The following is a 14,375-nucleotide window of genomic DNA, read 5'->3' on the forward strand; positions in this document are numbered from 1 at the left end:
GGTACTAGGAACCGAACCCAAGTCCTCTCCAAGAGCAGCCAGTATTCTTAGCCACTGAACCATCTCCTTAGCCCTTCTATTCAGTTTTCATTTCATGTTACAGAATGATATGGATAGTTAGTCAGCTCGAGTGTAGGTGTGTGTGTGTGTGTGTGTGTACTCACATGCATGCGAGGTACTGCTGGGATCAGAGTCTCATACATGACAGTCTTTGCTTACCTGAGCACTGAGCTACATCACAGTCCATCTTGCTTAGCTTTTAGATGGTAGCTTACATTATCTTCCATAGGCTCTAGCCTACTGAAGCCCCTTTAGTGCCTCAGGTCTAGGAAAGAGCTAATCCCCAGCAAACTACCCCTGCGCCCCCAGAGCAAGCCTGAGAGTCTTCATACACTGAGACACATTCATCCTGGTGATGCTTCTGTGTGCCAGGCACAGGATACCCAGGAACCAAAGGGTCCAGAGACAGACAACTAATGACAGTCCTGAAGGAATATGTTCTATTAGGGTGATCACAGGGCTCTCAGAGGAGGAGCACAGCAGAAACACAATTGGGGAGGCTCATGACTTAAGGCAAACTCCTCAGGGCAGTCAGAGCTACATGAACATGGGCAGTGGGTATGCAGGATACCATGAAACAGGCTGGAAGTAGGGCAGAAAAGGCTGGGAGAGTGAGGTTAGTACAGGGTAAGGCTGGGAGAGAGCGTGGTTAGTGCAAGGTACCAGGCAGAACACAGGGACGGAGTCACAAAAGAGCCTGTAAATTAAGTGAGGCAGTCGTACTTCATCCCAAGGACAAAGGGAAGCTTCACAGTTTACAGCTTTCAAGAAGACTGCACAGAGCCTACAACAAAGTGCTTATCATACAGAGAAATGGAAGACAAGAGAAGAGCGGGACGCTGCTGCAGCAATCCAGAGCAGGGAATGAAAGACACTGCGGACTGTGGGAGCCATCATTCCCTCCTTCCCAGAAAGGCTTTTGTCCTCATGAGGACCACCAGGACCATACCCCCTTTCAGTGTGTTCTGGAGTTAACAGTGGTAGCAACTCGGTGTCTACACTTTCTTGCATAGAAGAGGCAGGGAAGGGTGCACACTCCTCACACACATACACGTTCTCTCCGCCACTCGGTTCACTGAGTCCAGTGAGCAGACGGTGAGCTGCTCTTTGTCCTGCCAGGCCTGCGAGCCCGTAAAGCAGCAACTACAGGAAACCCAGGATTTCAACATATGAAAATGAATCTGATTCACTTCCACTCAGTGACTAGGAATCAAAATGCAGATTCTTTTTTCTTTTTCTTTTTGGTTTTCTGAGGGTTTCTCTGTCCTGGAACTCACTCTGTAGACCAGGTTGGCCTCAAACTCAGAGATAAGCCTGCCTTTGCCTCCCAAGTTCTGGGATCAAAGCTGTGCGCCATCTCCACCCATCAAGTACTTCCTTTTTTTAAAAAAAAAAAAAATCTGACTTTTAATTATATGTATGCATAGGTGCAGGTGCCTATGGTGGCCAGAAGACACTGACTTATTTGGAGCAGTCTGGTTGACTTCGATTCAAGCTGGTAAATGCTTACTGCTGGTTTGAGGGTCCTTCGGGCCAGTTCATGGTTCACTGTAAAATCATTTTGACTTTGGATTCAGAAAATGTGTCTGGTTTATTATAAGTTCTAGTACACAAATGATTTCCAAAGCTATTTGAAAATATTGGACAAAAAAAATCCTTTTACTAATTTTAAAAAGGGGGTTGGCTAGAGAGGTGGCTCAGAAGTTAAGAGCAATTGCTGCTTTTCCAGAAGCCCCAAATTCAAGAGCACACACAGGCGCACGCGCACACACACGCACACACACACACACAAATTGATATAACTTTTAAACATCTGATTCTACAAAATCTGGATTTAAATACTGACCTAACAACTACACTTTTTACTACATTTACTACACTTATAGCTGTAAGTGTATCCAAAGATGGTCTGCATCTGGAAATTACTAGCAAATGCATCTCAAGAAAGGACTGCTGAAATAGCTTAGAGCATGTGTACAACACATGAGCACACATGTTTTTTCTTTTTCTCCCCTCCCCCCCTTTTTGTTGTTGTCTGATTGGTTTTTTGAGACAGAGGTTTTCTATTTGGCCCTGGCTGTCCTGAAACTTGCTCTGTAGACCTGGCTGGCCTTGAACTCACAAAGGTCCACTTGCCTTTGCCTCCCCAGTGCTGGGATCAAAGGCAGAGCATGTTACATTCTTAATTACTTTACTTGTTCATTGAGAAGTTTTTTGATTGTTTTGTGGGGTTTTGTTTGTTTCTTTGCTTGCTTTTAAGATTTTTTTCCGAGAGAGGGTTTCTCTGTGTGGCCCTAGCTGTCCTGGAACTCACTCTGTAGACCAGGCTGGCCTTGAACTCAGAAATTCACCTGCCTCTGCCTCCCAAGTGCTGGGATTAAAGGTGTACACCACCACTGCCCAGCTTGAGATGTTTTGTAGCTTAGACTGACTTGGAATTTGTTACATAGTCTGAACCGGCTTCAAACTTACCATCCTCCTGCCCCAACTTCCTAAGTGTTAAGACTTTGGGCAAGCATCACCATACCGGGTCTTTATACATAACTTTGAAAGAATAAGGCAGGAAGGCAGGGGAGGGAGTCCAAGGGCCTGACCATAAGCCTAGCCTAAGTGAGGCTCTGAATTGAATCCTCAGCAAACCACCAGGCAGGAAGTGCTGTGAAAGGCAGTTATGAAGGGACCTAACTATAGAGGAAGACCAGTATATATAGATGTATGGTCAACACAAGAATAAAGGAAATGGGTGTGTGCTTAGACTCACACTCCACACACTCCTACACTCGGTACAATGAAGAGCCCCAACACACCAATAGCTCAAACAGCAAACAGCTTCTATGGACAGGGAGCACGGTAGGGTAAGTGGAGCTACTTTATTTTTTACTAACAACAACAAAATAATCCTTGAATAAACAAAGAAATACCACCCACACCCAACTGACAAGTGGAGTGACACAGGCTGTCAGCCTATAACCTGGAGACACTCCCAGTTATCCAGTGCCACCACTTCCAAAGCAGGCCACATTGCTGCCGGCCACCAGTCACATACCTCTGTAAGTGGTAGATCTTGTGTGTGTATTGGCCTTTCTCGCCATCGTCCTTCTCGTAGGGCTCGTTCACCAGGACCTCCACACCTTCCCCACCACCAGTTTCATTTTTACTGGCTTCAGCCACAGAATACAGCTGCCCCACTTGATACTACAGAACCAAAGAGACAAGCATTATTTACAACAGTTACACTTGGCCCAACTGCAACGATCTCTACCTGTGGACGTACAGTAGATTTTGTCAAAAACCTTCCCAAAGCAATAAAGAACTCTGCTCTGTGGCATCTCCTACTTATTTTTATTTACTTTCTTTCTTTCACTTTTTCCCCCAGTACTAAGGATTGAACCCAGGGCCTTAAGTTAAGCATGCTAGGCTGCTAGGTAAATGCTCAACCACTAAGCTAGATTCTTAGCCCCCCTTCTCCCCCTGCATCAAATTCCCAAATAGCTGGAATTGCAGGCTCTTTTTAATATCAGAAATACTTAATTTTATCCTCCCATTTTTATAAAGCCATGAGTTTAAAAAGAGCAGAGACTATACTTAATCTCACAGTATCATCCAGAAAGCATTACATAGTCCAGGATCTCTTCTGGCCTGGACCCAGCTCTAGTATCAGACCCCAAAACAGGATCTCAGTTACTAAAAATCTACCTCACAGACCCTAAGGCTAAGCATGGCATACTTGGAGCGGCAGCACTCGGAACACTGGGGTAGGAGGATCGCCATGAGTATGAGGCCAGCTTAAGCTACAATGAGCTCTAGGGTATCTTTGGCTACAGCCTGAGATCCTGTGTTTAAAAAAACAAAACAAGCCAGACAGTAGTGGTGCAGACCTTTAATCCCACCACTCAGGAGGCAGAAGCAGATGGATCTCTTAGTTTGAGACCAGCCTGGTCTACAGAGCAAGTTCCAGGACAGCCAGAGCTACACAGAGAAATCCTGGGGTGGGACGGGGGACAAACAAACAAACAAACCCTACAAGCAACAACAAACATGTAAAAGACCCAAAACCAAAAATTCAACTTTCTGTCAAAGAAAGCTATCCAGTGCTGTGTATCCCACAACTGCAGGCAAAACATTGGTTCAGCCCACTTGCAGTCTCTCCTGTATGGCTTCTCCTTACCCTGCAGGGACCTCAAGACTCTCCAGATCCTTCCCATTCCTGGTGGGCTGAAGCCATATTCCTGCTCCCTGCCTTACGATCCCTTCACCAGACTGTGCTGGCTGCATGCCCCTCTGCCTTGGCAGGTGCTGGATGGCAAAAGCCTGGTTTTCCTTTATTCGGGTCACATGCCACCCTATCAAGTCACTGGCCTCCTCTGACCCTTTCAGGACAGCTTGGTGTAGAACTGATGACTTAAAGACAATGTCCAGGACTAGCCCTGATCCCACCCCCATTTCTAAGAGAAGTTATCTGGAAAAGAAAAACATGCCAAAGAATCTGAGCATGGTGGCCTATAATCTTGGCACTCAGGAGGCAGAGCAGATGGATCTCTGGGAGTTCAAGGCCAGTCTGGTCAACATAACAATTTCTAGGACAGTCAGGGTTCATGTTTCAAAAACAATACAAAAGGCAAGAAAAAGAACAGTGACAGAACAGGAAATTATATCTATTCCAAAATGCATTTTCCTCATGGCACCCAGAACCAAGAAGGCCGAGGAAAAGACAGACAAGATCTCAATTACCAAACCTGCTGGGGTGGACATAAAGCTTCCCTGGCCTTCTACACCCTCCTTTGAATTCCTAATACCCCCAAGGGTAAGACTAGGGGTGTTCCCTCTGAGATTGAAATCACCTAGCTGTATCTCTGGCATCTGCTCCAAGGCATAGTGCTGTCACAACATGCAGAGCTGTCACACCTGGAAGCCTTCTCCATCTCAGCCCCCTACATACTCCAAGAAAACTTCCGGGAGACATGTAAAGGGTAAAGCAGTGGACTGGTACAGCTCTCTGCTTACCACAAAGCCTAAAGCCCAAATTTCCAAAGCAAAAGTCCAGTACAGAATGCCAAAGAAAGATAAGTGATCAAGGCTCAGTTAATCTCAAAGAGAAACATTTGAGAGGGTAAGACAAGTTACCTCGATCTTGTTAATTTTGAGCAATACCCGTACTTCTGTGGTGCCTCACGGATGCCCACACTGCCCCTTGTGCCCTTCCAGCCCAACACCTGCTAAGGCACACTTGAAACCCATATCAAATGGGTCAGGGTTTGGCTGACCTAGGGCTTCCTCCACATGAAGCAGCAGGACCTCTGCTTTGGAAGAGTCATAAGGACATTGAACAACTGACTCAGCAAATCCTAAAGGGCAAGCTAAGGAGAGGGCCTGTGGGCCAGACTAGCTGTGGCTTGCTATTAGTACTCTTTGGAGAGGGGCCCTGGGGCCAGGAAAGACCATGGTCCTCAGGGATTCCCTTCCAAGGCAGGAGATCAGAGGGCGGGCTCTAAGAGGATCAGTCTACCGTGCTGGCCTCTTCCCCTTTAATCTCTCTTGATATTCTGATCCCTTAATCCCAATCAGACAAGTGAGGCAGTTTTGTTAATCCAAAGAGGTAAAGAAGACAGATCTGCACAAAGTCCAAGTGAGGGATACTTCATGTCAGAGGGCTTTGGAACAGCCATTCTGCATTCTGGGAATGCTGCCAGATTCAAGATTGGGTCGCGGTTAAGGTGGGGGTCAGACCACAAAATCAGATAGAGCCCCAAAGAGACCTGGGTTCCAGCCTCCATAGGCTGAGAACAATGTTACCTTGCCCTTGAGAGATGTCTCCTTGTCTAGTCCCCATAGACTAAGTCACTCAGTGACACAAAGCAGAGACTCTACCACTTGGATAACTGAGTAGGAACCTGGGGTGATGAAATGTACAGCAGAAACACTGAATGACATACAAGAAGAAAATGCGATACAGTTGGGCACCAATGGCCCACACAGATGGCTGTAATCCCAGCACACAGGAGGCTAAGCCAAGAGGACTGCCATGAATTAGTTTAAGGCCACTGTGGGCCACATACTGAGTATCAGGCTAGCCAAGGATATACAGTAAGACTCTGTCTCAAAAACAAGAAAAAAACCAGTGCTCTGTTGACCCACCCATACAGCCCTGTCAGGTCAGGTGGCATTGGAGGAAGGATGCCCTGAGCCTGCCCTCTCCACAGGAGGTAGGCCAGGAACCACTGGTGGACACACCCATGTCAAACAGCCAGGGCTTTCTTGCTCTGCTGCAGGATGCCTGGAAACCCAAGGTAGTGTTACACTAAAGACTCTGGCCAAAAAGCTAATTCTGCCCCAAAATATCGATTCAGGCATCAGGATGATTATAGACCCGTGGCCTTCTCCTTTCCTTTCTCCTCTCCAAATCAGAAGCTCCTAGGGAGCCAAGTCCTGGTCTCCAATCCAGGACCTGAATCTACCAGTCACATGACCCTGGCCTGCTCTCGTGGGAGCCACTGGTGAGTCAGAAAGGGGTAATTGGCAGAGACTCTAGAAGGGGGCTGCTCTTTACTTTATTCTTCACTCCCCACATTCTAGAATTTTCTGATTATCCGGAACTATCTGCTACCGATGGAGCGACGTCCCCCAAGCAGCCCTGCTGCTTTCCTGTCAGTGCTGTCTTGCTGAGTCCAGGCCGGCTGAGCAACACCACAGACAGCTGAATCTGAACCAGCGCACGCTTCCCAGGCTCCTGCTGGTCCTAGCCTCTGACTGCACTGCCCGGCTCACCACTTCCTCCATGCTGCAAAACCACCACAAGCTAAAACTGCCAGCTGTGATGTCCTCAAGGTGGGCATTTCTCTTTTCTTCCAACCGTGGGCGCACCCACCATGAGAGGCCAGGACAGCACAGACCATCCTGGGCCCCCCATTCCGCAGCACTCTTACAGTCTCAGAGTGGTCGATCACAGACTCATCTGATCCACTATAGCTGAAATCCTACATAAAGACAATCTCACATCCCCGAGGGACTCTTTTCCCCTTTCTTTTCTTTTTGTTTTTCTTTTTTGCTTGTTTGTTTGTTTCTTATTTGCTTGTTTTTGTTTTTCTAGATAGGGTTTCTCTGTATAGCCCTGGCTGTCCTGGAACTCACTCTGTAGACCAGGCTGGCTTCGAACTCAGAAATCTGCCTACCTCTGCCTCCCAAGTGCTGGGATCAAAGGTGTGCACCACCACTGCTCAGCTTGTTTTTCTTTTTTTTCTTTTTTTCTTGCCCTGGCTGTCCTGGAACTCACTCTGTAGACCAGGCTGGCCTCGAATTCAGAAATCCACCTGCCTCTGCCTCCCAAGTGTTGGGATTAAAGGTGTGTGCCACCACTGCCCGGTTTAGCTTGTTTTTCAAGACAAGGTTTCTTTGTGTAAACCAGGCTGGCCTTGAACTCACAGAGACCCCGCCTGCCTCTGCCTCTAGGGCAGGGGGTCTAAAGGTGTGCGCCACCACCACCACCACCACGCCAAGCTTCTTTATCGTTTCTTTTGAGACAGGTTACTCCTCTGACGGCCTGGCTGTCCAGACTCATTTTGTAGCTCAGCTTTGATAGTCCTGCCTCAGACCCCCAAGTGTCAGGATTAAGTCCCAAGAGTCTTTTTTTTAAATTAATTCTATTATAAAATCTCACAAAAATATTGTAAGATATTTTATTACATATCTTACTGTATGCCCGAGCTGTCCTCAGACTCTTTGATTTACTATTCTGGCGCCACTGGTACCTGATGTCTCTTGGATCTTTACTTCTGACTACTCAGACCACGTTCCAGCTCACATCTGCCCCTCCCAGCTCTCCACAGCTCTCACCAAGTACACAGTCCCCCAATACAGACAAGTATCTCAGAGACCAATGCAGGCACATCATTCTTGGGGGTGACTTGTCTCATCTAAAGAATGCTCCTGCCAGGCAGTGGTGGCACATGCCTTTAATCCCGGCACTTGGGAGGCAGAGGCAGGCAGATTTCTGAGTTCGAGGCCAGCCTGGTCTACAGAGTGAGTTCCAGGACAGCCAGGGCTATACAGAGAAACCCTGTCTCGAAAAACAACAACAACAGCAAAAAGAATGCTCCCACAGGGCTGGAGAGATGCTTCAGTGGTTAAGTGTCCTTGCTGACCTTTAGAGGCACTTACAGTGGGTAACTCACAACTACCTGTGACTCTAACTCCTGGGCTTTCATCTGACCTCTGTAGGTACCCCACACATATAGCATACAGATACAAAAAGAGGAGAGGCAGAAGCAGGCAGATCTCTTAAGTTTGAGGCCAGCCAGGGCTATACAGAGAAACCTGGGGAATGGGAGAGAGGGAGGTTCTGGGCTCTGCTGGCCTGTTTTCATTTCTCAGAGAGCCAGCTTCCCCTGTGTAGCACAGGATTCCCACTGGTCCTACAAGATAAAGAAATGGAACCACAACTGGGGGTTCAGGCTGGTCTTTATTTTGCTGGAAGCTGGGGTGGAGCTGTGGATTCAGAGCAAAGTCATGAATAAGCTTAGCCAGGAAGGGAAAATAGAGGAAGTTCAGAAAAAAGGGTGGGACAAGGGCAGTTCTGTGGCCGTTTTCTCTATCCAAGAGACAGCTCTGAGTCAGCACGGCCTATGAACCTTCTTGTGGCAACCACTGCTGCCAGCTCCACACGCTAGGCTGTCAGACCTAGGAACCATAAAAGGATGGAAGGCAAGGCAAGCCAGTTTGTCAGCCCCTGTCCTCCGTAAAAGGAGGGCTCTGTGCCTTGGTCTTTCCAGCAGCCATCTAGCATGGCTGGGGACTCAGAGATTTCTGGCCTTGCTGGTTTGCTTCATAGCTAGAAAGTGTCACTAACCAGAGAGCACTGTCCCCAGCCTGATCATGGAGACCCCACATATGCACGCACGCACGCACAGCAGCCCATCAGTAACATGCCCCTAGACAGTGCAGTCATCCAGTAGGGGAATAGCTGCTTTAGTCTGCCCAAAGCTATCAGCAAGTCAACAGCTTGAAACTGATTGTACCCAGGTATCCAGATTCAGCAGAGAGTAGCACAGGAATACTTGAACCAAATCTTGGCTATCTCTGTATTAGAACAAAAACTGAAAGCAACACAAAAGTATGGCCACTCCCAGCCTAACTAAGCTGATGTCCACATGTACTCACGAACAAGTATGGGTGAGATGAGAAAAAAAAGGGACTTACCTCATCTACAGACACAGGCAGGATGACCCGACTACAAGAGAGGAAAAAGAGAGTATCAGCTCCAGGCTCTGAAGCATCACCTCAGCACAGCTGCCCACAGATGTCTTGTCACATCTGACCCTTTACTCACTGACAAAAACCCAGCAGGCTAGGGTCCCCCATGGCCTTCTGGAATCCCATTTAGAACCCTGTGATTCAGCGCAAACCTCAATTCCCATCACCTACTTCGCAGGCCACTCAGTCACATCTTTCTCTCCCCTTACCTTCAAACATCTCTTCCCTGGTAAGACCTGCTAATGTGTCTAGCAACACAGAGAAGCTAACAGAAACGGCTCATCACGATAAAGATTAAGATCTGAAGAATATAGCCCTGAGGATATGCATCAGTGAGCCCAACTTCCCAGCACCAGCCCTCATGGTCAAAGGCTATGAAGGGGCCTAGTCCTCAGAGGCTTAAGCGTCACAACCCCTGCTCTCCAAAGAATGTTACAGTACAGGCTCCCTCATGCAGCAATACAAGATGACATCCAGACCCACCCTCCAGGAGCTATCCAAAAGCACTCCAACCCCTCACTTTCTCTCTACCTCCATTCTGACCACCTCCAAATTGTTGGAGGTGCTGATGGAGAAACTGTGGCCAGCAAAGTCCTCAAGAGGGTCACAGAACTCCAGAGAAATGAGTGGGCTAGAGGCACGTCTCCAAGTGGCTTGCTTTCACAGCGGACCCGTGAGTGACCCCCAGTGCAGTGCTTTTGAGGTCATAGAACTGAAAAGAAAGGCCTTGACTGGACTCAAAAGCTAAGCCACTCAGCACAGAGGAGGCAGGGGCAGGTAGTCTGTCAGTTTGAGGTCAGCCTGGTCTATGTAGCAAGTTCCAGGCAAACCAGAGTTACCATGTTTCTTTAAAAACAAAAATCAAAAAACAAAAAAGTGGAGACAGGCAGTGGGGCATGACTTTAATCCCAGCACTCAGGAGGCAGAGGCAAGCAGATCTCTGAGTTTGAGGCCAGCCTGATCTACAGAGTGAGTTCCCTAGGTCAGCCAGGGCTACACAGAGAGACCCTGTTTCAAAGAAATGAAATAAAATAAAATAAAATAAAATAAATAAATAAGCAAGAGGCAAAGCTGAGATCCCCAGTTCTCAGAGCCTTGCTGGAACCCGCTGGGCCCCCTGAACCTTGTATGCTTGCTTAGGGAAGCATGAACATATCATCTTCCTATGCAGAGGTTCAAGAATGTCTTCTTGCTCCAGGCTGCATAACAGCTTGCTATTCCCTAGTCCCACAAAGTTCTCCCAGGCAGCAAGAAAACACACAAACACACAGTGAGGCCTGAGGAAAACTTCAGAGTAAAAGCCAGGCATCAAGCAGAAAAAGCAGCAGGAAAATAAATAAACAAACAAACAAACAAACAAACAAAATGGGTTCCAAGTCTGTACTGCCTGCTAATTTCCTTCCTCCAGAAAGACTCGAATAATATAAATCCTCCCATTAGAAGAAAGCAACTGTGCATAGAAGTACTTCCAACTTAGAGGGCAGAATTTCTGCACCCTCAGAAGAAACTTCCTAGAAAACAATACGCCTTTTATCTTCAAGAACACAGCAAAAATCACATCAAAGAATTTGCAGAACTCAAATCGGGGAAAATCCTGTTAGAGGAAGTGTCAGAAAAAGCAACAGAGACAACAACCTTGAGGTCCAAGCCGCCCCTCAGAACAGACTAGTTACAGTCCAGCGCCTTCAAGGATGCTCTGAGCCTGGTTCCATCTGCACACCCAGACATTTCTCCCTTGCTCTCTCGTAACAAAACCACCTCAGCAGCTACAGGGGACAATTTAAAAAGATAGGGCCATGGAGGCCCAGCTGAGCCGAGACTGGAGCCATGCTCACCATGGCATGACCTTCACTTGTGTCGGTCTTGGAGCTGCAGGGCTCCAAGCACAGCCAAGTATCCTGATGCCCCCTCCTGCCCAGTTTCTTATCCTGTCCCCTACCCATGGCTGCACACACAGGGACCCATCACACAGAAATACAGATCATCGGCACCCTTGGCCCCTTCCCTGGCAGGCTTCAAGTGGGGAGAACAAAGAATGGGAAAGGAACGCCTGCCTCCCAAACTCACTTGCCTCTTCAAAAGGCCCTTCTTTCCCCAGCTTGACCTTTACAAAACTACACATTACTACAGACTGTGGGATTCTTGTGGGATTTTATTTTTTAATCTGTAAAGTGAGAAGAGCTTGGACACTATGGATTAAAATGCAAAGTGCACCATGTTCTCCTTGGAGAACACTGGCACCCAAGTGTTCTTGCTTTTCACCACATAAAGCTCTGAGCTCTGGCTGGATTAACATCAGACTGGGTATTAAGAGAGGCGATGGAGCCTCCAAATTAATGTTCTCAAGAGTCAAGGTAGGATGACACCTGGCTCTCTTTTGTCATTCAAACTACACTATGTCTTCAATATCTTAAACACTTCCATGGAGAAAACCCTGTGGGGAGAGACAAAGTGCCTTCACTGAGAGACAGAGTCCTCTGCACACTTACTTGGTCACTAAGGCTTTCCCAAGTTTCTCTTTACTTTGACATCTCCCATTTCTTCTGCAGCTTAGGACCCAATGTTGCCCTCTTGCCCTCACCGCTAGGGAAGCTTAGGGGCACCATAAACTCTATACACATCCAATTTCTCCTGGAGAGCAGAAAGCCCTGGGATGTTCACTTGGAACCATGATCCTCAGGACTCAGGAGTGGGTCATACTGTCTGGAAGACAGCAATCCAAAGAGCCCTGTCAGCCAAGCCCTTGGGTTTCAGGAGCAAACATCAATCTCTCTGCAAGCCGTGTCCATCTCCGTATCAACAGCTGCACACGCCCCAAAACATTTGTGGGACTTCCTCAATTCCTCCAAACAATGTCCTTATCTCTTTGCACCAACACCTAGCATCCTGTAGGATTGGATATCCCTTCTTGGACCTCAAGCCTCCATTAGCAGGCACATTCATTCTTAAATTATCTTCCTGGATGGTCCTGGGCTCTGCTAACTTCCTGCCCTTCTCTATCACCCACACTCCTTCACACCACTTCAGAACCTGCCCTGTATTTTCTAGACTCTTCATTCAAGGGTTGCCAAGTCCTAAGCAGGCATGCTGAGCTTCTTGCAAAAGCCTCCTCGGGTACCATGCCACTCCAGCCCTGTTATCTAGTCCCCTATGCTTCTCCCATCTCATCACCCAAGCGTGGCTTTGAAGTCCTTTTTTTCTGCAACCAATTATTACAATCCCTCTTCCTCTGCTGCCTCAGGCAGCCACTGTCCATGCCCCAGGTTCCGCCTCAACACTCCTCCCCACCACCTCAACTCCATTCCAAGAGCTATCTTATCTGATCTTCCCTGCCCCTTGGTACACCTCAGTCTCAAACCCCTCCCCACCGTCAGCCAACTCACCGGCGCTGCCTGCCCTTGTCCCACTGCTCCTTGGTCCCTTACACAACTCCTCAGTCCTTCAGGCAGTTCTGCCTGCCCCTTCATCTCTCGGCGCCCACCATAGGGCCACACCACATCCAGCACTCTCCATTCCCCGGGCCCCTCCTCATGCCTCCTCTGGCTCTCCCTATCCCCTTGACCCCTCCTCAGGCCCTGACCGCCCCGCACCGGTTCTCGGCCTCCTCTCTGGCCTATTCGATCCCACCTCAGGTGCTGTCTGTCACCCTCTGGCCCCTCCGGCTCCACCTCAGGCCCCGTCCAGCCCCCACTGTCCTCTCCGCCCCTGCTAGGCGGCCCAACAGCCCCATCCGGTGTTCTCCATCCCCCGGCAGGCGATCTGCCTTCGCGGCCGTCATCCCGACCCTCCCTTCCGCCTCGCTTCCGCACAGCCGACCCGACACTCACTACTCCTTGAGCAGCACCATGTCGCTTCGCGGCTCGGCGGCTGCCAGCTGCCAGCCCGGCCTCCCGCCCGCTTCCCGGTGGCCGCTCTCCCGGTGGCCCGGCCCGGCCCCGCTGCCTGTGCGCCTTCGTCGTGGTCTGCTCTGTCCCCGCTGCTCTCGCTGCGGTCGCCGCGCGGGCTTCTGCCGCCCTGCCCTGGCCTCGCCACCTCCCGCGCCTCTGCCGACGCCGCCCGGAGCTCCGGTTCCGCAGCGCCACGCGGGGGCGGGGCGTCTCTGCGGCAACCAAAGCGTCAGACGCAGCAGTGCGCGTTGACCTCACGCGGGGCGGGACCTTCCCGGGTCCGCCCCTCCATCCTTAAATGGGCCGTGGCTCCGGATCCAAGTCGGCGTCTGGGCCCAAGTCTGGTTTGGTAGTCAGGAAGTAAAGAGACATGTTTGGTATGAATGCTCTTCTGCATCAGGAGCTGCTTTGCCTATATGCTTGGACTTCGATGGTGGGTGTACTGAGAGCCAAGGGTGTCAAAAATAAAATGAGGGAGTTGGAGATTTAATTCAACCAGGAAGCACTTGACTAATTTGGATTCACCAAGAAACCAAAACCAAACAAGTGTGTATATACTTTCTCTAAATACTTGACTTCACAACTCCACCAGAAAGATATTGTTGCCGGGCGGTGGTGGCACACGCCTTTAATCCCAGCACTTGGGAGGCAGAGACAGGCGGATTTCTGAGTTTGAGGCCAGCCTGGTCTACAGAGTGAGTTCCTGTCTCGAAAAACCAAAAAAAACAAAAAAACAAAAAAGATATTGTTACTGTCCTCGTTTACAGGCAAGAAGGTTGCAGAAGTTAGATTTGCTCATCACAGTTTTTTCATGATGTAGCTGAGATTTGATTTTTTTTTCTTTTCTTTTATTTTATTTATTTATTTTTTTTTTTGAGAGGATCTCATTATGTAGCTCTGGTTTTCCTGGAACTTGTGCTGTAGACCAGGTTGGCTTCGAACTCTCAAAGATCCACTTGCCTCTGGCTCATGAGTGCTGGGTATAGTTGAGATTCTAACTTAAAATCTCATTGTCTCCTCATCCATCCAATAAACATTGGCTGTGGGTCTGCTGTGTACCAGACCCTGTGCTGTCCTGGATAGAGAAAACAAGACTGGCACTATCTTGCCCTTAGGGAGATGGTGAGCAAATGGAGGGGAGGCAGGTGATAGCTGAGGATAGCAGGCAATTGGAAGGAAAGG

At 48.8% G+C, this 14,375-nt stretch overlaps 1 protein-coding gene across 1 annotated transcript in view; it reads right to left on the bottom strand.

Moving 5' to 3' along the window:
* Positions 1-13,401, bottom strand: part of Pitpna (phosphatidylinositol transfer protein alpha) — a 40,127-nt gene extending 26,726 nt beyond the window's left edge. Inside the window, exons 1-3 of the mRNA XM_028759234.1 lie at positions 13,134-13,401; positions 9,253-9,283; positions 3,107-3,255 (exon numbers count right to left, since the gene is read on the bottom strand). Of these exons, the coding sequence (XP_028615067.1) occupies positions 3,107-3,255; positions 9,253-9,283; positions 13,134-13,153 (200 nt within the window). The 5' untranslated portion in view covers positions 13,154-13,401. The remainder of the gene's footprint in view (positions 1-3,106; positions 3,256-9,252; positions 9,284-13,133) is intronic.
* Between the last annotated feature and the right edge of the window lie 974 nt (positions 13,402-14,375).

This window comes from Grammomys surdaster, unplaced genomic scaffold (genome assembly GCF_004785775.1).
Source record: "Grammomys surdaster isolate TR1022 unplaced genomic scaffold, NIH_TR_1.0 126278, whole genome shotgun sequence".
Classification (NCBI taxonomy): Eukaryota; Metazoa; Chordata; class Mammalia; order Rodentia; family Muridae; genus Grammomys; species Grammomys surdaster.